At 40.0% G+C, this 23,997-nt stretch overlaps 1 protein-coding gene across 2 annotated transcripts in view; it reads right to left on the minus strand.

The window, feature by feature from the left end:
- ITSN2 (intersectin 2) overlaps positions 1–23,979 on the minus strand; it is an 86,151-nt gene extending 62,172 nt beyond the window's left edge. The window contains exons 1-2 of one of the 2 annotated variants that reach the window (XM_010584270.1): positions 23,955–23,979; positions 9,613–9,676 (exon numbers count right to left, since the gene is read on the minus strand). In XM_010584270.1, the coding sequence (XP_010582572.1) occupies positions 9,613–9,643 (31 nt within the window). In that variant the 5' untranslated portion in view covers positions 9,644–9,676; positions 23,955–23,979. Of the gene's footprint in view, positions 1–9,612; positions 9,677–23,401; positions 23,638–23,954 lie in introns of those variants that run through there. The other variant, XM_010584269.1, reaches the window with a different exon arrangement.
- Positions 23,980–23,997: the final 18 nt, after the last annotated feature.

Below are 23,997 nucleotides of genomic sequence, written 5' to 3' on the forward strand. Positions count from 1 at the left end.
TGTAGTGAGGGGCCCAAAACTGAACACAGGACTCGAGGTGCAGCCTCACCAGTGCCGAGTAAAGGGGGACGATGACTTCCCTAGTCCTGCAATTAATACTTTCAGATTCATTTTAGAGACAGAAAAAAGAGAGAAGAAAAAAGTCACACCAACAAGAATCTTTCCAGTGGAAGGCATGAAAAGTTCAAAGTAAGCAATATTATCAAGGCATAAAGTAAGCATACTTTGCCAAATTCTCCCCTACCAGCTGCAAGACCTGCCTCCGTTTGTTGTTAAGGTAAGCATACTTCCAGCTGAGACTCCACAGCCTTTCTTCCCAGCATGACACAGAAGATGGAAGATATGCTTACCCTTTGGTTTAGGACAAGTCAGAAGCTGTTCTGAGTAAACCCCTGTCAACGTGCATAGCATTGAAGTCTTCAGTGAGGAAAATGGAAGTTTCTAGTCACCATGTTTGAGGAAAAAGGCCACCAGAGCTCAGACTGAACTTTTCTAATTCTGAAAACATACTTTTTACACTGCTGTTGCTCACCAGCATTCACAGTAAAACCACTACAACTTAACTAAAAATTTACAAAAGGATAATTTGTTTAATTATTGTCTAGCAAATCTCTGTGGAGTGTGGCAAACTAGTAAGATTCAGGTGAGTTTCCATCTGTGGGAGCTAGTAAATCTTTCCACACTGGCAGAAATGCAGGCAATAAAAATACCAGGCAAAAGGATGCAAAATGAACCTTGAAATTAGGTGGAGTAAATGAAATTATTCTCCTACAAAAACATACCCTGACATAAAATCAGAACAGAACTCTGTTCAAGGAATATTAGACCCTTCATAGTAATTTTTGTAGTTCTCACCATTATCTGGCCATTAGAGTAAAAATGGCATCTCTGGGTTCTCAGACTTGAGGAGGAAGTCTGGGACCAGGAGGAAGGCTGATGGGCTATATTTTACAATGGAAAATTGGGAAACAGACTTGAAAGGAAAGAGGAAAAGACAAGAACCACCAAATTACAAAAAAAAAAATTACACAGGAAGGGTGGGAGAGAAGGAAAATAAAGAGGCATTTCACAAATGATCTGTGGAATAAAATTAAATTAGGAGATAATGTAGGAAACAAAACAGTAACGACCCTGCCAGCATAGACCAAATATTCACCTAGCTAAGCTCCTGGCACAGAATGACAGGCTGAGGCAAGCACGTAGTGGTACTTCCCCAGGATGTCTTCTCAGCTCGTAGTGGCGCTCCTGAACCAGAGGTGGTACCTCATCAATGGAAGGAAAATCCACCCATCTCTAATCGCTTAAGGAATCCAAGTACCCTTTTGGCATCCACAGCTTCCTACAGCTTTCACTGTTTATCTGACACTGTGCAAAGTGCTCTGTTTGGTATCTGCCAGTGGTATTTTCATTCGATACTGGTTAATTCTTGTGTTATCAGAGATTAATTACTATTTCCTTGGCTATAAAATGACGAATGACCTTGAGAAAGTGGCATCTACTATACCGACCATCCCTACCATTTCTTTTCCAAGCTGAAATGTCCTAGTCAATGTAATTATTCCTCATATGGAAGCTGTTCTGTATCTTTGATCATTCTTGTTACCCTCCTCTTTGTAATTTCTAGTCCTGACAGAAGGAAAACATGTAGGAGGAGCTGGAAGAAAACACAAAGGTAACAAAAGCAAGAATAAGAGAGTTTGCTTAAACAGTACTCCTTATAATGGTAAATTACCAATTAGCAGAACTTCCCAACTATATCCAGTATATATACAATACTACTTTCCCAGTGCACTAGGGAGTTTGATTTAAAATATAATAAATTAAAAATTGTCTAATGTTCATAAGACCTTTGGTATCAGTTTATATCATAGTCCCTAATTCTGCCTCCACAGCGGCTCATAGGGCCACTTAGGGAATAGAATTAGGAACAGACTTCTTCCCTGGGTATTACAGTTTCTCAACTGTCAGAAATCAGCAATTTGGCAGACTTCTTGAGCCAAAAAAGCATTTAATAGCCATGGCATAGATCTTTCCTCCCCAAGTTTTAATTCCATGTACTTGGAACTTTTGGCTCCAAAGCATCTTGAAACAGTGAGTCCCAAAACTGGCTTGTTCATTATGTGAAACAAACCAACCAACCAACAAACCCATCTTCTTCTGCCTGCCTTAAACTCAGTAATTTCACTAGGTATTGCTTTCCTTTTCAGTTACGAAAAAACAGTGACTGTTCTTTCCCTTGTTAGCCTTTTCTATACTAATATGGCTTTACAGATTTCTATCATATCCTCAACTCAGCTGTCTCATCTCTAAACTAAACGGCTCTAATCCATTTAGTCTCCCTTAACACAGGAGCCACGTTCTCTCTTTGGCCATCTTTTTCCTTGGTATCCTTACTCTGTGTCTAATTCTAGGTCTTTCCATAGCCTCGAGCATAACAGATCCTGGCAATAGCAGAGTGGATAATTTCCAGAAAGGTGAGCCTAGCAGATGTTGAGTTATTTTCAGGTTAGGTTAAAAAGTACTGTCCATGTATTTCTCAATCCAATCTGAATATAGAGAACATGAGAAATAAGACAAGCAATACTGCTGGCCTTCCAACCCACATCATCTATATCAGAAACAGTTTATACATTAACTCGCACCTGTATTTCTGCCCCCCCCAGCTTGAAGATTTCTTGTGAAATACAGTGTTACAAAAGCACTATCATTTGTTGCACAGCAAATTTTACCTGTAGTTCTTAAGAAAATATAAGCGTACTCTTTTCCATACTGTTATACAAGTATCAACACACACTATAGCAAGTGCAGAGTTCTTCGATAACAGTGAAATCATGACTTTCAGGAAATATATGTTTCCTAAAGAAACAAAAACTGTACTGCAGAGATCACAGTTAAACACAAAACTAGGGTTATGAGAAGAAATGCAGGGGAAAATGTTGGTACATGCTTTAAAGTATACCAACTATTATTAAAAAAAAACAAAACCGAAACTTTTAAACAAATTCCCTCAATAAACAGCATTAAGACAGCTCTTGATATTCAGTTTATCTTACCTGTTCTTGAGAATCGCACACAGAGAACTTCACATCCAACTAAACCACAGATGTTTTTAAGTTATTAAAATATCTTCTCTGAAAGTACCTGATAAGAATGCTAGTCCCATGAACACTGATATTCTTTCAGCTTTCCAGGGTTTCACCCCTTCTAGCTATCTCAATTATGATTTAAGGTTACTATTCCATTGTAGGAAAAACAACAGATGTCCTGAAGAACCGATGCAGTATATTGAAAAGCCTGAACATACAAGATTCCTGATTAAAGTAACACAGCATTATATAAATATATCTGACAGACCACAATGTCTAAAATTGTGTTTATTCTTGCCATTATAATTAGTGGGCTAAACCTGAACTCATTCTGCCAATACCAATTAATATCATCTATGGCCTGTTCAAAGTGGCCACAATGATCACAGATGACATGGAATTTAGTAGATGTTAAGATAGTACCACTTCACATGACGGCCATCAACCCTAAACTGCAACAACCACATGAAGTAGTTTATCAGAGTAGTACATTTCCCAGACTTTTGAGCTAAACCTTCAAGGAAATGAAAATTTTAACAGTCAAAGCACTTTGAAGCTCAGCCATGGGATAGATTTATGTTTCTGAATCCCTTCACCTAAGCTTTCAGTCCTCTGGCTCCATTTTGGGGAAGTATTTGTAGATCTTCTTGTGTTTTTTTTGTTTAGGTTTTTATATGCTTTGAAGAAAAACCATCAGGAAGTCTCACTGACATCCAAAACAAATAAAGCAGCTTGCATTACAGTATTATTATTACAGATAAAAACTGTGCTGGGTTCCCCACTCAGTGTAATGTTACCCTATAAAAGCTAACACATGACACTAACAAAATAAAATCTTAGCAAGACAAAGCAGCTATAGGCTTAAAGTAATTTAATGGATGAAGATCTAACACTAATCTTCACTAGGTTATGATCTAATTATTTTATTTAGTTCATTTTTTACATTTTAGGAGCACAGGATTGGAAGGGACTTCCAAGGTCACCATGTCCAGACTGCTGCTACTCCAAGAAACTCTTAATACATTAATTCCTTCCTAAAATGCGAGCTCTGCCATAAGGTGATCAGACTTTTTCCTTGACCATAGTCCAGAATGTCACTGCTGACAGAACTGTTCCCATTCCCAGACCAACTGCACCAACAGCTGATTCATCTCTATCTAACCTTGTGCTAACATTGTACTTAAAGTTATTTTCCCTCCTTAATGTTTATCTTCCTAATACAAAAAAATAAAGAGCAAATTTATTTACTGTAAAGTAAATACAATGAAATAAAAGTAAGCGTTAATTTTGGTAGGTTAACAAAGCCAATCTCTTTAGTCCTTCTCAACATGTAATTAATTTCTCCAGGATAACACTGAAGCCTAACTCTGCATCTCTTACACTTCCTGGGTTATCTTCCCTCCTAAGCAGATAACCCAAATTCTACCCTATATCCCACAAGATGTCTCACCAGTGCCTTATGCAATAGCACACAGTACTGCTTATTTCACCCGCCACATTTTAGGATGCATTTCCTTTCCCTCAATCATGTAATTATTACATAATCACCTAATACATCCGGTTGTCCTCCTCCTTAGTCACAGCCAACTGCTAAGTTCCCAACATACAGCAAAAATTCTTCTAGCCCATAATAGTATGACTAAAAAGCTATTTGAAGACAGCACAACAGAAATGTGATGAAACTTAACCAATGATGTGCAGTTCATACTGTGTAATTCTGGCTGGAAAATGACTCCTAAGTTTGTGTCATCAACCAATTTAACCAGCATACATTTGCTTTTTACTGATGATGTTGACATAAATAATAAAAACTAAGACTGGTCTCAAGATAAAAATCAGTGAAGAATATCATTATTACAACATCCTAATTTAAAGTTTGCATTTTCTCTCCCTCTTAGTTATTTCTCTAACTAAGTTCAAACATGGATCTGTTAGACTTTGTCTACAAAATTCAGTTACTGCAGAAGGCATAAGGTGCAACCTTCCTTTGTTAAAACCTAGTTCCATTTATTCCCTTTAACATTTACCTCCATGTCCAATTACTTCTTCCTTCCAAGATTTCCTCTTACATGTTCTGTGTGAATCATATTATCCTCATAATTAAATATGAATAAGACACTTTGTATTTCGCAATCCTATAGTGCTTTTTCTGACTTGTTACGATTAAAGAAAACATATAATACGGCACACACAACTGGAAATCTAATTTTTTGCAGGGTGTGATAGTGGAAGATATACGCCCCTCTGACTTGAGCATAAGAATTTTGCTCCATATCAGCTGACACCACTGTCCTCACTGAAAAGTGAGAGGAAGGATTAATTTATAAGTAAGGACACAGAAAAGTATTTGTCCTTGTCTTAGAATTTCTTTCCTTTTCCTTCTTTTAGATGGGAGAACAAGTTCTGATATTTTCTTTGCAAAGTCTAATTCAGCTTAGTAACTTTATCTACGCTTGTTGATTTCCAAGTCTACAGTTTCCATATCTACAGTGCACACAAGGTTAAGAGTCAGTTGCATTCAAGTAATTTTTAATTGAACTGTGGTGACCAGGGTTCCTCCTAATTCAAACAAATTCAGACCACAGATCTTGAGACAGACTTTTTTTAATAGAGAAGATGGAACAGAACTTAGCATCAGTGAGTGTTTTACCCTTGACATTAGTGGAACCAGGACCTCACTCAACCCTTTTATGTCTACCCTAGTCTCCAACACACCTAAGTGCAGGGACACAAAACTCAATTCTATTCACAGTAGCATAACATCCAGTTTGACTTATGAAGGTAGAGAAGCATGTGAAATGAGTTACGAGTATTACTTTTTGCACCTCAGTTTATCAGAGGTATCTTCCTGCCGGACCACAAAAATTATATCAAAAGGAAACAGGTGGTAGGAGGGAAGAGGAAGGACAAATAAAAACATAAACAAAAAAAAAAGCACAGCCCAAAAATTCCAATGGTACTTAAGGAAACAATGTGAAGGATACTGATCGGCAAATACTGCTTTCCTTGTTCCGGCTGGACCATCAAGATTAAATCTCCCCAAACCAAGATCCAGCATCAGCATGGATATTAAACCCTGAAGAAAATCTAGCCTACAGAAGAAGGGGAGTTAGGAGAACAGCAATATCTTGCAGCTGCTCTCCAGCTCTAAAGATGGCATGCCACGGCAGTGAAGGCCACTTCTTCCTGCTCTGTGATAAAGGCAGCAATCACAGAGACAAATTAAATGGAAGTACATTTTAACCTATTAAAGCCTTTATCCTTTTAACTGTTGTTTGTGGTTAGTATATTAACTCCTTCTTTAGAAATACAATCATTGAAAGTATTTGTTATTTAGTGTAACTAAATGCCGCTTCCAAAAGCTTTTGCAAGACTTAGGATGAATTCCTAAGAAAGCTTTGTCCAGATGGAGAACTGTACAGAGAATAAACTACCAGAAACTGAGTTTGTTTTATCATTTTCACAGAGATAGCGATCAATATTCAGACAGTTACAGGATAAAACTAAATCTTTAGTAGGGAATCCTTGATCTTGTTTGCGGACTGGGGAGATGGATATGCCTGGAGTGGCTCTTTGATAGAACCAGACTCCAGAGAGATAAATGTCTGTTATCCATCTGGTGCTGTATGTATATTTTGTAATTAGCAGCCTTTCTACATAAGAAGAAACATGTTACTCAGCCTTGCCTGTTCATATAAAATGTCATCACAACCTTTACATTTTGCACAGGAGATAAATTTGTAAAAACTGGCAGGTCTGCCCCGAGTTCCAGAAAAACCAACATGTACTCTTTAAGTCCTGCTTTTCCTCTTTGAATTTCCAACCTGTTAGTAAGGCATCTACAAAGGTCACCTTGGACAGAATTGGAGAGTCAAAGGGAACTCCCTTCTGTTCACTGTGTCCTTTCATGACTTTAGTGAAGAAAGGTAAGCAGTCTAGCAAGATCATGTGCCCCTAGAGTACACACCAGCTCAGCAAGCTGAAGTTTACATGTGTCCACATAATTAAAGAATATGCCAGTTCTCAGTATAACATGCAGTTCGGCCATCAGCCACATGCTGAAGCTGGATAGACAATCTTGGGAACCTGCTCTGGTGGAGGTATATGCTGAGTAACAGCTCAAGGTGCCCTCAATGAAGTTGAGTCTCTCAACTGGAACTCAAGCACGTGACTCGGCTGCCCTTCCTTCTTGAGGTCCTGCGCAGACTCCCCTTTCTCTGCCTAGGTTCGTAAATAACGTGTTGTAGCATCTTCTACTTGTATTTGTTTCAGACTATCTGTGTATTGTGCTTTGTCATCTGAACCCTGCAGTTCCCAAATTCATTGTCACCCTGTGTCATATAATCACACTTGTACACTCATCTACTCCATGCTATCCACTCACTTTCCTGTAACACTGAATGCCAAAAATAATGCTGAAACAGAAACTACTTCATGCCTTACACTACTAATGAACTAAAAGCTAAGTATATTGTACCTTGATAAGAATAAGAGGTTTTTTCCCCAGAAGAAAAACACCATTTCCCCTAGTAAGATACAAAAGGAAAGGGTCAACACTCCGCTAATATGAAGGTGTGGCAGGCAGCCAGTGGCAATTAGGCTGCAGCAATTCCTAATGGTTTTAGTTGCCTCACATGTACCTCATTCTTCATCTCATGCTTGAAGTCACTACCAAGGTCTAACAACATAATTAGAGGTTTCCACTGAGCAATGAGTGGTAAATGCAGGTGATCTACTTTGAATGCAAACAACAGCGGTAGTTAAGTAGCAGGAAAGAAGAACACAGGTTAGAGAAGAACAATTTCAACAGAAAAGGTTGGTCAGTATTTATCCAGAAATCACATGAAAACTACTCTTTTTTCCCACCTGACTTGTTTGAAATTTAATCACATCTGATAAGAAATAGGACAGCAAAACTACACACAGTCATTCAAATATTCTGTGAGGAGCATACTTTAACTATTGCCTAGTATCTCTCTTACTCGCATCCTCTTACTATGTTTTTTCAACACAGTAAAACTCTACGAGGGGAAAGGCTGCACCTCATGGCACTGTTCCTTTTGAGAGTGGCGGATAGTACTGCCCAAGGGATTTCAGATCAAGGAAAAGATCGCTCTCCCCAACTAAGACTTCTGAGATCAAGTTATGTACGTGCTCAGTGCTGTCAATATACTGGCAATCCTCCAACAGAACCTAGGAGTAAAAAGCCAAACCAAAAATACACCAAATAGTTTATGCATAAAGCAACCACGGAGACAGTCGAGAACATAACTCTATATCCTCCCTGAAGAGAGCTTCTGTTTGTTTATTTTAAACTGAGGAACAAAAAGCATGTGGCAATTAAAAAAAAATGCTTTTTCATTATGTCCAAGAAAGTGGAAAAAAACCCAACTGGTATTTAGGTTTTTCCCTATTATATACAATATATACTTCTCTTTTATTGTTAAGTCTGTGAAACAAAGTCTGGAACAAACTGCAGCTGACAGTATAAAAAAAAAAAGGTGTTGATCACACTGATTATTTTTTCACAAAATATTTTATGCATGCATGAAACAGATGCGTAAAACAGAGGTTTAATCTGAAATCTGAATGTTGTTGTTCTGCAAAAAAACACTTCCCCTTACTCACCCAATTTATTTCAGAAGTGATGATTTTCTAAATTAGTTAAATAAAAGACCTCCCAGTCCTGCAGTAACCTTCAAAGATAAATGAGATAAGAAATACTTTTTCTGATATCTATTTCCCTATTTTTATCAGGAGAAATACTCCCTATCTGGAATATCTGAAGTGCAAAGCATTGTTCCTATACTTGCCTTTTCATTTTGGCCAGCTCTGTAAACAACAACATGTAAACATCAAATTTCTCAGCAGATATTTGCAAATTGTGTCTTCAAAAATAAGCTTGCTCTAGAAATAAAGAGCTCCAACACAAATATACATGCACAAACGATTTTAAGGTTTCAACCCCTGTATGTCTTTGAAAGGAAATCACCAAGAAACAAATAAAAAAGTTTCTATCGTAGATGGGGCACAGAATCCAGAGGAAAATTCTTAACTTTTTTTTGAGAAAGACTGATTATTTTCATCAATGTAGCAAATTGCTTAACACATTCAAATGTTTTGGTTTAAAATAAATAGCATAATATATTATAATGAAACACATTTTGTGCTGAATTACGTAACAGAAAAGGTATGCAAGTTTAACCAACTATTACTTAGCATATTCCCCACTTGAAGTCAGACAGTATTCACACTACAAGTCACACATTCCTCAATCCTTTAAATGACCTGAGATTACTAGATGCTCCAGGCCTATATGTACTCTAAATTATACTGCAGTAATGCTTCTACTAAATTTCTCCCAGTTTTGCAGTACAAGTTAGGCTACAGGAAGCAATCTGCAGCAAACCAACCATAATGCTGCTGCAGGTAGTAAAACCAGCATTTAAATAAGTAAATAAATAAATGAAATAATAAAGACAAACGCTCCCACCCCTACCTAAACAAACCAACCCGAGCTACTCACCATTCATGGCTGTGGGAAACTGAGCCATCATGGTCTTGAATATGCCTTGCTAGCTCTTAGCCATCTGCAACATAAAAACATGGTGCCATTAATAATGCAACAAGGGCAAAATGTAGCTCTACGCTCCCGCTGAGCAGGGGGAATGTCTGTCCCCTTTAGCTCACACTTCCGATAGCAAACAATGCTGGGCTTCAGGCTGCTGCTGAACAAGCTGAATTTACATTTGAGGGGGGGGGGGGGGATTTTTTTTTTCTATTTTTTTTATAGGTTATGCAGTGCAGTCCTGAACCTAGTGGCACATTCTTAAAGGAAAACAGTACCAACTGTTTAGCAACTGCTGCATAATGTACACACACAGTTGACAACATGTCAGAGCATATGGCGTGGAGAACAGCCCTCTCCTGGCAGGAGGACAGACTCAGGGTCCTAGCAGATCTTTTCCAGCTATTCCTGGTAAATATTTATGCATATCATAAAAAAAGTGCAACGCACAGCTCTAACTGAATGCTTCTGCTGAGAAAAGTGGAAGAATAATCATTATTGGAATTCATCCATTCCACTACTCCACGCAGTATTTACAAAGAAAACACTCTTACATGATGTATTCTGAAAAAATGCCTTGTCCTAATAAAAATTTGTAGTCAGCCAGTTTTCTGTAACCAAAACAATGAAGTTATTCCTTCTCTTGAGCTATAGCATAGACTCAAAAGCAGGATTTAAAGGGGTCTCAATATAATTTATTTTTGTTTTTCTAGTATGTATCCTTTCAAGAGTACCTGTATTAATGTTATTAATTCATTAGAACTGCAAAGTATTCACTAATACTTATCTGAGGGATAAGCATAAGCACAGCTTTACATAGAACTAAGACAATGCAATGAGCTTTTGCTTTGGATGAGATAATTTTAGTTAAATACTGAAATTTATACATCATTATCCTGTGCTTTACATGGAGAAACTATTGTTCAGGATGAAGCTACAAAAATAAAATTTTGATTTTAATTTAAAAAAAAAAACAACAAAATCACATCTCATATCCCTCTGTCATGCCCTCTTTAGATACCAAACCTTCTCCCCGCACCAAAAAAACCCTTCACATCTCAATATAACCACAGATTTTAATATCAAGTACAGAAATATCACATCCCCCACACTCCCACCCCCTCCAAGGAAACTCCTGCACACCTCATCACAAAAATCACACAAGTAGAAAGCACTCTGGTTTCACAAGTAGACAGGAGAGCATTTTTTATATCTATTGCACATTTCTGCAATGAAAATAAAAATGTCTGGGATCAGTTGTTAACAATCCTTTCTACATATTTTACGTCACTATTATTACTATATTTATTTATATGTTTATTTGTATTATTATTTACATATCCTATAAATAACATCTAATATCATGCTATTGTAATAGGCCACAAATCATTCATTCTCACTGGGTCGTTTGTACACCTCAGCCATGTGCGTACCTGGTCCCCCCCAAGTGAATGAAGAACAGTATTTTACCTGAAGTTATCTTGCTCTATGTTGCTTATGTAACTGTCCAGTAAGGAATGAACAATTTTTTATTTTTTTTTTAAATCTGACACATTACAGACCAGTGTCATTAAGACATTTGACATTCCAGGTTTTTTTATATACATTATACATACATTTGTGTATACACAAACACACACACATATATATAAAGAGTAAATTGAATGATTAGCAAGTCCAAATGATCTCTCAGGGTGATATTAGGTATCAGTTGCAGAAAGATGAAAAAAGGAAGCATGGATCTACTCCAAGACATGAATTCTAAAACAAATTGGAGTATTTTTAGGTTGCTTCCAGCATCTCCTCCTAGGCCTTACCAGCAACCAACCAAAAGACACCTGAAATCTATATATAGCCTTCCCAAAAACTGCTTCCAATGTTGTTGAACATTTCTACAGCACATTTCTCTGCAAAAGCTGTTCTGTCAAGGAGAGCTAGAAGAGAACCTGAAACCATGACACAGAGGCAGGATGCTGGAGAACATCCCCAGAATCCACAGAGCAAAGCTCAGCAGAGCTCTGCGTTGACAGAGATTTCCACCTGCATGTGACTTGTGCTAGATTTACAGTCTTAATGGATAAAGGCTACACATTTGATCTTTTGTCCAGTGTATTTTTTTCTTCTCTTATTTTCAGATCTCTTTTAGGGTTTTTTAAATGAGTAATTACAGTAGAATCACAGAACCACAGAATACCCCAAGTTGGAAGGGACCCATGAGGATCATTGAGTCCAACTTCAGACCCCACACAGGACAACCCGAAAGTTAAAACATCTAAGAGCATTGTCCAAACGCTTCACCAACACCAGCTGGCTTGGGGCCATGACCACTTCCCTGGGGAGCTTGTTCCAGTGCATGACCACCCTCTCAGTGGAGAACTTTTTCCTAATATCCAAACTTAACCTCCCCTGACTCAGCTTTAAGCCATTCCCTCATGTCCTGTCACCAGAGAGAAGGGACCAGGACCTCCCTCGATGCTCCCCCTCATGAGGAAGATGCAGAGAGCAATGAGGTCACCCCTCGGTCTCTCCTTCTCTACGCTCAGCAAACCTCAGCTGCTCCTCAGAAGTCTTGCCCTGTAGTCCTTTCACCATCTTTGTTGCCCTCATTTGGGCACATTCTGATATTTTTATATCCTTCTTATATTGTGGAGCCCAAAACTGCACGCAGTATTCAAGGTGAGGCCTCACAATACAAGTCAGATAATTATCAGACAATACAAGTCTGATAATAAACTGATTAACTCTTATAGCCCAAAATCTTAAGAATTATTTTTAAAATACTTTACAGAACTTACAGCTGTAGAGAAAGTCAGACCATCTTCTTTGGTTTTGCCAAAATGGCTCATGTAGATTGAGCTTTCTGAACTCCCAACTGCTGACCACGTGAGTGGGAGAGGTAACCCAGGCAGCTGAACACACACAAAATGTGTAAACCCCCTCTCCCACGTTTTTATGTCCCTAGAGTCTCAACTACACCATATTTTAAAATCAATTTCAACTGAAAAAATTTGAGGTCAAAGCCCTCATGTTAGCCTGGTGAGGGTCCTTCCTATTTATGAAAGCTCTGTGTCTGCGGAGGACACATGTTCCTTGTTCATATTCATCAGCTGGGGTAACTCCAGCCCACTGTTACCGACACCTACATATACAGGTAACTACCCTTCACTAATCTGTAAGACAAGTGTTCTCTGTCCTGGGCTGCATCAAAAGAAGCATGGCCAGCAGGTCGAGGGAGGTGATTCTCCCCCTCTGCTCTTGTGAGACCCCACCTGGAGTACTGCATCCAGCTCTGGGGTCCCCAGTGCAAGACAGACATGGACCTGCTGGAGCAGGTCCAGAGGAGGGCTGTGAAAATGGTCAGAGGGCTGGAACACCTCTCCTTTGAGGAAGGGTTGGGAGAGTTGGGGTTGTTCAGCTGGGAGGAGAGAAAGCTCCGGGGAAACCTTATTGCAATACTTGGAGGGAGCTTATAAGAAAGATGGAGAGAGACTTTTTCCCAGGGCCTGTGGGGACAGAACAAGGGGCAATGGTTTTAAACTAAAAGAAGGTAGATTTAGATTGGACACAAGGAGAAAATTTTTTTTACGAATAGGGTAGTGAGACACTGGAACAGGTTGCCCAGAGAAGTTGTGGCTGCCCCATCCCTGGCAGTGTCCAAGGCTGGGTTGGATGGGGCTTTGAGCAACCTGGTCTAGTGGAAAGTGTCCCTGCCCGTGGCAGGGGGGTTGGACTAGATGATCTTTAAAGGTCCCTACAAACCCAAACCACTTTGTGATTCTGTGGTAACAGAAGTTTCATAGCTCACCTCAAGCAGAATTAGAAACCATAGTCAGACACTGAATACAGCACAGCCGTGTTATCATCCATACCATTATCTGTCCTCTCAGAAGAAGGAGTCAGAGATCAGATGTTTCTAATACCACACTGATACTCTGTTCCAGTGCAGCACTCTCAAAAATAATGACCAGCTCAGCCCAAATTATCAACACAGGTTTTTTTCAGCATACCTGAAAATTCCCTAAATTTCCCAAGCCTGGGCTGACCCAGCCTCATAAGTCTACACCAGGCACTGCCATGTAGATGCAAAACAAAGGTCCAAAACCAAGAGGGAACTGCCCAACAGATCTGTACTAAGAGTACATTACACCAATGTGAAGTGATTAAATCATGATTTAGCTCTGCCATCTCATTATTATGTCTATAAGGCAGATCTTGTCATATTTTAAAATACTAGACCTGAAGGGCACCAAAAACCTCCTACATTAACCCCCACAAATAATACTGAAAACTACGACCTTACAGAAGCAACCAGGAATCATAAATGCAGTTTTTACAAGATTTCATATCACACCAGCACTGAGACCCCATTCTATCCCTTTGCACAGATCCGTTTCATCCAGACACCAGGGTTACACCAAGCACACATGCTTCTCTGGTGACAGATTCCAAAGTTGCACTGAGAGGTAAAAAAAGCAAAAATAAAAGCATCACTGCAACATAATTTCCCCTCATTCAATTTTTTAGGGAAGGAGGAAACAGCCCAGTAAACTCAAAGTCTACACATATTTTTCAAAGGTCTGTGGAAACAATCCCTCCCAAAGAATGCAGCTTGCCCTCAACAAGTATTCCGTCATCTACATTTCCACAGCACACCCCAAAGGCTTGGATATTATGCATATATCAACGTTAAAAGCAGCTTATTTTCACAAATTCCAAATAAAGTTGTTCTAGTCGCCATCTGTAAAAGTACCTTGCACCTTTAGGACACAGGTGTGCACCATTTATTTACCAAGGGAAATCTCAGCAAAATATTCTTGCTTTAGGCCAAACTTACTTTTTTTTAGAACAACTCTGATAACTTTCAATCATTAATCGAGGTGAAAGCTGTAAATTTCCAAAGAACCTTATTACACAATACTACAGAGAAACCCAATGCCTTATAAAAACATTTACTGAAGAAAAAAAAAACCTCAAGAAAAGACTATAACTAGTATCCCAAACAGAAGATATAGATGGAAAAATGGCCATCACAACCAGAATATCTCACAGAAAATGATTTGTCTCTGCAAAATGTTCTAGGAGAGGTGCTTGGTGAACTCAGTTACCTGTTGCAAGAAACTGTGGCACAGGCAGCACCAGATCCACATTGTAACAAAACAGGATCAAACATCCTGGTGAACGCTGTAGAGGACATTAAGCCCTGATGCCATTTAGGGTGAAAACAGGAAAACTTGGATGTTAGGTTTAAATAGCAGAACGGCAAGTTCTTGTAAACAAACCATCTGAGTAGTCCCAATGTTTAAAGCACTAATTGTTTTCACAAACTGACCTGCCAAACTGCAACTTCTGCTCCCTCTCTCAGTGTTCCTTACAGTTGATACAAGTTGAGAAAAGAAATGACAAGATTGCAAGAAGGAGAGGGAACCTTACAACCATGCTGAAAGCATTAGAAAACACTAGAGCTGGGCAGACTGCAGGAGAAAGGGAAAAGAAAACCTTTCTTTTCCATCATAGGCATATTGCCATTTTATGAAGAACAGTCTTACCACAATCTTTGTTAATATTTATACTTTAATCAATTTTTTTCAAAATGTTTCTCAGAAAAAACCACAGCCACACAGTTTTAGTAGGAATGAAGGTCTGGTGCATCAGGCTCTGTCCTACCAGTTTTAACTGGAATAAAGCAAATACTGCAGAAGCAGCCTGTGTGGACACACTACTAGCCTTTTGCTTTTCTCAAGGACAGAAAGAAGATACATTGCAGATTTTTGCTGTAAGAACCAATTAGCAAGGACAGAGATTGCAGTACTAGTTGACCAATTTATTCTTTGCAACATCTGTAGATCTGGGCAACACAAAGACTACTCAGTATTTGCAAATCAAACAGTGACAGCATAACAGCCCATGTAGTTGTTCTGTGCTTTTTTTGGATTATCCTCTTGAAAATCAGAGAATAGTAAGCATTAGTAAGGCATTATAAAGCAGCACAGACTACAACTTCTCTTTGTTCAAGATATATCGGTAGAAAAGTTTACCGATTAAAAACAATAAAAGAAAAACAACACAACATTTTGGCAGGCCAAGAATTTATCTCCTTTATACAGTGGAGTTATACGCAGTGACAGTGCCTTTTCAAAATGTACTGTGGCCAGCTTCACAAAGTCCACCCACTCTGATAACAAATGAATGACATCAGTAACAAAATGAAGAAGTCAATCCGGGTAGCTAGCAGATCGCTAGCTCTTCCTGCTCCCCTCTGTTACTGTGGATAAGAGTACTGCAAGCTAATATTTTGACATTTCAAGAAAAAAAAAAAGTGTTAAATATTTTTCTTCTTAACTCTATGGTACGAAGTCCCTTCCTTGCTCACTGTTACAGAGCAACTTGCTTCCAAACAGTGATTAAGACAGAACACAAAAAATATTTTTTTCTGACAAATATCCTTCTGCCCACCTTGCCTGACTAACAGGCTTTCTGAATATACTGACCATGCAAAATGGATGCCACACAAAATACAAGAATCTCCGTTTATTTTTAAAAAACATAATTGTGTGCTCAGTATTGATGGGTTTACTCTGTTTCTTACACAGCTGCTTAGCTGTGAAAACACTCATTCAAAATATCAAGACCCAGTTCAACTCTCTCCTCTGTTGCTGGAGATTGAAACAGATCTTTCCTTCCTCCTAGGAGAAGGCTTTCCCACATTTTATTGCACAGTTGTTTAAGGAAACCCATGCATGGTGTTTGGAATAGTAACGTCAACTCAGGACTTCAACCTCCTACATGAAATTCTCTTCCACTGAGCCAGACAGCCGCAGGTCCCTCTCTGTCCATGCCCCTCCAGCTTTGATTCTTCTTTGCAAAGAAGAAATTCTGAAGGAGGGAATGAGAATCCCACTTCAGGAAGCTCACTATTTAAATCCCTGGCCCTTCTCCCAGGAGATGCATACATGAACTTCCTCAGGAAAAGATGGGAATTGAACCCAGCTCTGTCACGCCCTGGAAGAATACATTCACTAACCTGATCCCAGACACTGGCAGACTTCACCACCTCTGCTTGCTTTGCTTAAAAAGGAAAAGAAAAAAAGAAAAAAGCAGAGGGTGGATTATTTATAAGATTCTTTTTTTAAGGGGCTCTGAGCTTCTACCTTCGAGAAGGAACTCCAGGCTGCATATCATAACCTTTCTGCATATCATAACCTTTCCAGAGAGCTGAGTGAGATACGCTTGCTCCTGAATGGGTGGTAACTTAAAATACACTCTTGTCTTTTTTGCTTCCTACTTTCTAATTTACATGACTCCCCACTCCATATGCTGTTTTTTCTAGATCCTGTTTTGAGACACATCAATTCTCACATCTAATTATTTGCAAGCATTGTGCAAGAGCCCCAAGATGCTGTTTGGTGAGGTCCACACACCTTGAAACCTACAGTTCTCCACTTCCACACTCAACTCCTAATTTACATCAACGTGGACTTAGATGAAACATAAATCTTTGATGAGTTTTCTCTTCTTTCCATTATTTTCTGACTTCAACCATGACTGGAAACATTCAGAGCATATTACTTAAGAGCTTATCCATTTGAAGTCTTGCCATCTTAGAGGAAATTTTTGAGCCCCCTCCTGTCCTTCCATCACAAGCACAAGCGAAATCTGCCTCCTAACAGAGAAAAAAACCCCCACCTAACAGAAGAATGCTTAGATTATCTTCTCCTTATGATACAGGAGCTGCTACTTAACTTGTTGCTCAGCTTTCAGTCCCAGATAACAGTGCAAAACATACAGAACATCTAATGGACTGCTATAGCTAAGAATAAAACAGAAGATACAGAATATGTGGCCAATCTTCTACGCACAGCAGAGAACAGTATTTCACTATTTGTAAAACTAATGAAGGTAAAACATTCAGCGACACTTGGATTTACATTTTGGGTATCTGCTTTCAAGCTGGGCAGGTGCACAAAACCATCACAGGCTTAACTTCTCAAAATTGAATGAGATGACAGGCAGAGAGGAGACAGGCCACAAGAGGCCTTTAAAGCAAAGAAATGTAGTTTATTTCTGATGAAACAAAAACCAAGAAAACCTCATGGGAGAAGAAGCAAATCAGCTTTAGCAGTCAAAACAAGAAAAATTAACTAGGTAGCCTTATTTTGGATGGGCAACAGATGGGTAAAAATGCATTCCCCAAAGCAAGATAGAAAACTGTGGGTGTAATGGAGGTCCAAGAGATCCCACCCAGTACAGGAGCCCCAGGAGGCATGCTGGTCCTGAGCTGGACCCAGGACCCAGGCAGCATAGCCACAGCACCTCTCACCTGCCCCAGCTGAAGCCTCCTGCTCTGACCACGCTCTCAGCCACAAGTCCTGTCCACGCTGTATTACCAAGAACAGTTCTTCAAAGCATCCAGTTGAAATTTGGTCTCTTAACCTTCAACACTGGGCTCTAACAGCATACAGTAATCATGTTTTGACCACTGCAAATTAATTTCATGAACTTAGGGAACCAATTATACCTGGTTTAGACACATATCTCATGTGAAGTCCCTATAAGCAGAAGTGTATCTCAGTTAGAAAGACACTTGTCCTACCTTAAGAAACTCATAATATTATGACTACACTAAGAGTGCAGTGGAAAAAGCAAGGGAGTTTTAGATTTTGATTAGTAAAATTCTTGACCTTTGAAAGATAAGGCTAAAAGTATTATTTAAGTTAGCTCTGATTTTTGATACATTTATTAGTATAGCCATAATAGGTCATTTTTTTGCATTCCAGTTGTAGTATTTTTAGAAACAAAGAAGAATAACTCCCATTTCCTGTTCTTGCCTTACTTCATGTGTATGCTGTTGAATCACTAGCTGCAAATATCACTCACAACTGATGCCACAGCATTTCACAAGCTCCACTTGCATCAGCCTTGAAAATTTTCACTAGAAGACCCAGCTCAGAATTATTACCTGCTACTTCTGAAGCTGAAGCAACAACATCCCATATCAAAATGTCTCAAGTCAAACTGGCTGCTCTCAGAATCGCAGTTCCAAAGCAGCTGTGACTTATCTGGATCAACCATGTTTTTTCAACTATCTGTAACTGCAAAAATGTTTAAAAATAGTACTCAGGTAATTGTCCTTTATTAGGTAACTCCAATGTGTTGCGCTGCTACTGTCATCATGTTACATCATTTGAATTTCATGTGGTGTTCTGAAAATAAGAGTTACACAACACTGTGCTCATCTATATATTAATGTTCAACTCATTACTTTAACTCTAGGATCCAAGTAACCAACCTGGCCAGGCTGTGTTCCTATACTTACGAAGTCTTAAACATTCTGAATTTGAAGAAAATGACATTTCATCAGCTCCACCTTTACTTTATGATTTTTATGTGACCTGTTCCTCACCTTTTGAATGTTTGGTGCTAATGCCACAACAGTACCAGAAAAACAAGTTACTACAGTCTCTGTATAGTCAGTCTTGCAATATGCAATAAAACAAAGTATGTGTGGATGTAAGAAGAATCAAAGACGCCTCATGAAATAAAATTACCTAGCTTGTTTTCTAGAGAAAGACTTAAATAAATCTGAGAATAAAAAAAAAAAAAAAATCCTGATGGACAAGATCTTCAATGAAAGGAGTAACATCCTAGTAACCAAGTAACCAGCATGCTTAAATTCTTAGCTTGGCTTTTAAGGGTATGAGGCACGAATAGTTAATACGTACTTTGATGAATTCCATCACCCAACATGAACCAAACTTAACAGAAGGGTGGACTTTGTAAAGATCTTAACTGCCTACAAGATTCATGAAAATAGGCAACCAAACAGAGAAGACACTACCAAACTTAGTGCCCCCATTAACGAGAAAGACTGCTGTACATTTGCATACCAATATTAGACACCAGAGAATCTACATGGCTGAAAGATGTTCTAAACATACTGCCCATGAGAAAAACTTCAACAAAAGCTTACATCTGATTAGATTCAGACAGCCAACACCACAGAAAACAAGGCTTCACCAGTGGCACTGCTCACAGCTGGCTTAAAATTTCAGCTTACATTGGTCAGTCACTGAAAGGAACTTGAACCAACATGTAGAGATAAGCCTCCCAGTTCTATACTGATCAGGATTCAGAAACAGATTTCCAGACGTAATTCAGGCACCCGCAACATTTGCAACTAAGCATTTGAAAATTGTGGGATCACTTAAAACAGCTGCTTAGCACTTCCAAAAACCTGACCAGGCACTCTAACAAGAGTGCTTCCCCCCAAAACAGTCTGTTGCATCATCTTTCACCAACCAGGGTACGCAAGGAACATGCAATTTTAGAAGGTGAAGTTCAGGGGTGCTAAGGTGTTTTTAAAGCTAAAAGGAATACAGTAACTACCCTATTTCACCGCATACCTAGGGTCAATCTCTGAACCTCCAAGTACTCTTTGTGTTAAGTGTTTTACTGACAAACGATAGTGCTTGAAATAGGTCAGTCATAAAAAAAGAGAATTCTCTAATTAGTTCTACATTATCTTTGTTATCTTTATAATCACCAGTCATCACTTAAGATGAGAAAGGTAAAGAAAGGTCACTGACTTTCCCACATCATTCAGCCACACAAAATGAGCCCTCCAATCCAAAAGCAACACCACAAATTCACGAAGTCAACAACCTATACTCCTCTCACAATTTTCACAAAAGGACTATGTTTATGTCAAGCTTCCCCCCAAAACTTAAAAACATGGCAGGATCCGTCATCTAATATACCTTGCCAAGAGATGTGGCATTACACTGAACTGAAAGCAGCTTTTGGAAGTCAAAATAAAGTAACTTGAAAACAAGGAAATGTAGCAGTTGCATAGACATATAAGGAACAAGTCACAGCACCAGCGCTGCCAGGAACACTGGCTGATGTCATTGCAAGACCAAGCTCTATGGTTTTTGGAAGGTCTTGGTGACTGGTCAGGGATCCTGACAACTGGAAAAAGGCAAACATCACACCCATCTTCTGGAAGGACAAGAGGGACAGTTCAACGAAACAGAAGGCTGCTAAGTCTGACTTTAGTCCCTGGAAAGATTATGGAGCAAATCCTCCTGGGAACCACCTACAGATGCTTAAAGAACAAGAAGATGATGGGAAACTGCCAGCATGCACCTACCCAGGACTAACCACACCTGACACATCTCATAGCTTTCTGTGTTGAGGTGACCTGCTCTGTGGACGAGGACAGAGCAGCTTGTTGTGACTTTATGAAGGCTTTCAACGTTTCCCACAGTATCTTCAGAGCCAAAATGGTGAAATACAGTTTTAATAGGCTGAGTGGAAAACTAGCTTGACCAGTGGACTCAAAGGGCTGTGATCAGGAGTCCAAAATCCATCTGGTTGGAACTAATGATATTCCTCAGGGGTTGATACCACAGCCAATACTGTTCAGTGTCTTCACTGACAATCTGGGCAACGGGATGGGATGCACTCTGACCAAGTTTGGATGCCAAACTGGAGGGGGCTACCCAGAGAGGTTGTGGGATCTCCACCCTTGGAGGTAGTCCAAACACAATCAGACATGGCTCTGAGCAACCTGCTCTAAGTTGGCTGTGCTTTTAGTGAGAGTTGGACCAGTTATCTCCAGAAGTCCCTTCCAACTAAATTATTCTATGACTACATTTTAGGTAAATAAAAGCAAACAGAAGCAGTTAAAAGCTATTTTAAAAACTGAGATATTGGAGATCTTTACTTTTAATGTTCATTTCTGGCCTATTTTGACTTGAAAGTAAACATGTGCAACTTTTGAACCAGTTTTAAAAAGGCAAAGAGAACAACCCTGGACATAAAAATCTCATGAAATGGTCTCTTCTCAAATTTTACATGCTGATCAAACTTAATCTTTTGAGGTAAGAGCAGAGAATTTACTTGTAGACTTGTACACTGTTAATTAATGAGGTATCTCTCAGGCCAGAGACCTCTGTCTCAATTTGCAACAGGAACTAATGACCTGGACTACACTGCTCTTCAGGAGCTAATCACAAGGTCTTTTCCCGACACACGCCTCTTTTCAAGGAGTGTGAAGCTTTTTGATAATGCCCCATGCAAATGACATAGACTACCTTTCACTTTCAAAATCCTGTCCCATTTTCCCCACCAGCTCCAGATGAATAGCTCAATGAAGAATTACTATCACCTACAGAACTTAGCTTCATTTTTCATAGCTGCTACTTTGCTATGGCATGAAATTAATTCACTTTTCAATATTAAAGACCGCAACAGAAATATCTGTAAATAAACCTACTGTAAGAACTGTCATGGTCCCAGTCACTGTAATAGCTGAAACTCAATAAATAAAGCCTTCTCAACAACACAGTTCAAAATCATTCACAGGTCACTTCTGCCTTAACCTACCTTACTCTGTCCACAACAAGAATGGTGAAAAAAATAAGCAGCAGATGAAGCTCTAATAGCAGAACCACCTGCTATACGGTAGATAAGCCCATACGGCGATTAGCACAAACAAGCCACAGGTACAGCATTTTTGTTATTGTTAGTGCTACAGGAACACACTCTTTGTTTATATTACAGTAGCAGCTAACAGCTCAGTGAGGGATACATCCCATATGCTACATCCTGTATAGACAGAGGAGAAAAGAGTAAATGCAATTCCCTCAGGATAGTAATTAAATGGAGAAACATATTCACTTGATCTAACTTAGGTACCTGAGTTAGGATGCTAATCTGACCACAATTTCTGTATAACAGAGAGCATGGAGCAGTCTCAATCCATGTTTGCAGGGATGCATGTGGTTCTCTTAACATTATATGGAGCCTAGAGTCTGAACCAAGGTTTCTCTTAATATCCAGAGGTATGGTGGTGTGAACGCTCCTCCCAGCTTAGTCAGAATAAAAAAGATACAGACAAACCAAACAGGGGAGGTATAGCGGAAACACGAGAACAAAAATGAACAAGGTTTAGTAGAAGAATGAAGCCCAGCTAGCTATTTATCCCATTAGTTCCTAATACTCATTATTTCTAAACATCACTGTCACATCAGTGGCCACAGATGTTTGTTACAGCTACAGTCTTTGAATTACAACCTAATTTCAGATGAACAATTTAAAACTCTTGAAAGCAAGCTGCATTTTGTGTACCACTGATGTTATCCACACCACGCCAAAGCTGTACTGCTTCACATGCTTTTTATGTTTTCCTGTGCACATTCAAGCGTGGGAGCTGCTGCCATCACAGGCAAGCATGAACAAAAACAAGTTTAAAAAACATCATGTTCCCAAAAGAGAGATGCAAACGCTAGGGCAGCCTGAACACAAGGGCAAGCAGCTTGTAACTTCTCACTCCAGTGTTTTAGATGGGGAATTTCCAACTCATGTTTAAGAGAACCGCTATGAGCGTAGGTTAAAGATCATAGGTGCTATCTGAAGCACCGTCTACTTTCAAGTTCTGCTATGTGACAGATGTCAAAGCGTCAACTGCTACGAAAACCATTTGATGTACTCAAAATAGTATCTTAATGTTTAGGGAACCGAATCGCGTTATCTCAGCCCCATTTTATTTTCTGAGCTACGACATGCCGCAGCATGAAGCCGAGACCGAGGAAAGCCAGTCTATTTACCGACAAAGCAGTTCACAAACTTCAGCTGCAGAACCCAGTTCAATTTCTCCAAACTCTAAGGCTTTCACAGTAAGTACAAGAAGCAAAATCACCATCCCCACAACCACCCGGGGTCCCTTAACACGACCGAGTTACCTCACCTCGCCAGGGCGCTCCCTCGGGCGGACAGCGAGCTGTTTGGGCGCCGACACGGGTGTTTCTTCCCCTCGCAGAGCAGTGATAGAGCCGAGGCGAGCAGCAGCGCTAGCAGCAGGCGCTACCGTCAGCTCCGCCCGGACTGCCGCCTCCCCCCCGCCCCGCGGACCAGCGGCGGAGCTCACCGCCCAAACTTTACGGCCCGGCGACGGAGCCGGCTCCCGGGAAGAGCAGTTCCCATAGAAACGCCGGGAACGGGACTGCGGCGGGGAGCGAGGGGGAGCCGCTGCCCAGCCCCGGCTCCCTGACAGCGCCCGGCCCCGCCGCGGCTGAGGGGGGGGGCTCACGGCCTCGCCGGGGAGTCGGGCAAGTCAGCTGCTCTCCAGGAGGGCGAAACCTACGCAAAACGCTATTTTTAAGAGGAAAGAAAAAAAACCCAAACCCCACCACCCTCAAAGGCGGGGGGGGGGGGGGTATAAATAAAGCGGCTCGGCGCAATAGAAACCTCTCCCGTTCGTCCCCACGCCCGCCCCCTGCCCGGGCGGCTGCTGTGCTTACAGGACGGCAGGAGCAGGCGCTTCCCCGCCCGGCAGCGCCCAGG

The sequence above is a fragment of the Haliaeetus leucocephalus genome, unplaced genomic scaffold (assembly GCF_000737465.1).
Source record: "Haliaeetus leucocephalus isolate CR32 unplaced genomic scaffold, Haliaeetus_leucocephalus-4.0 Scaffold964, whole genome shotgun sequence".
Lineage (NCBI taxonomy): Eukaryota > Metazoa > Chordata > Aves > Accipitriformes > Accipitridae > Haliaeetus > Haliaeetus leucocephalus.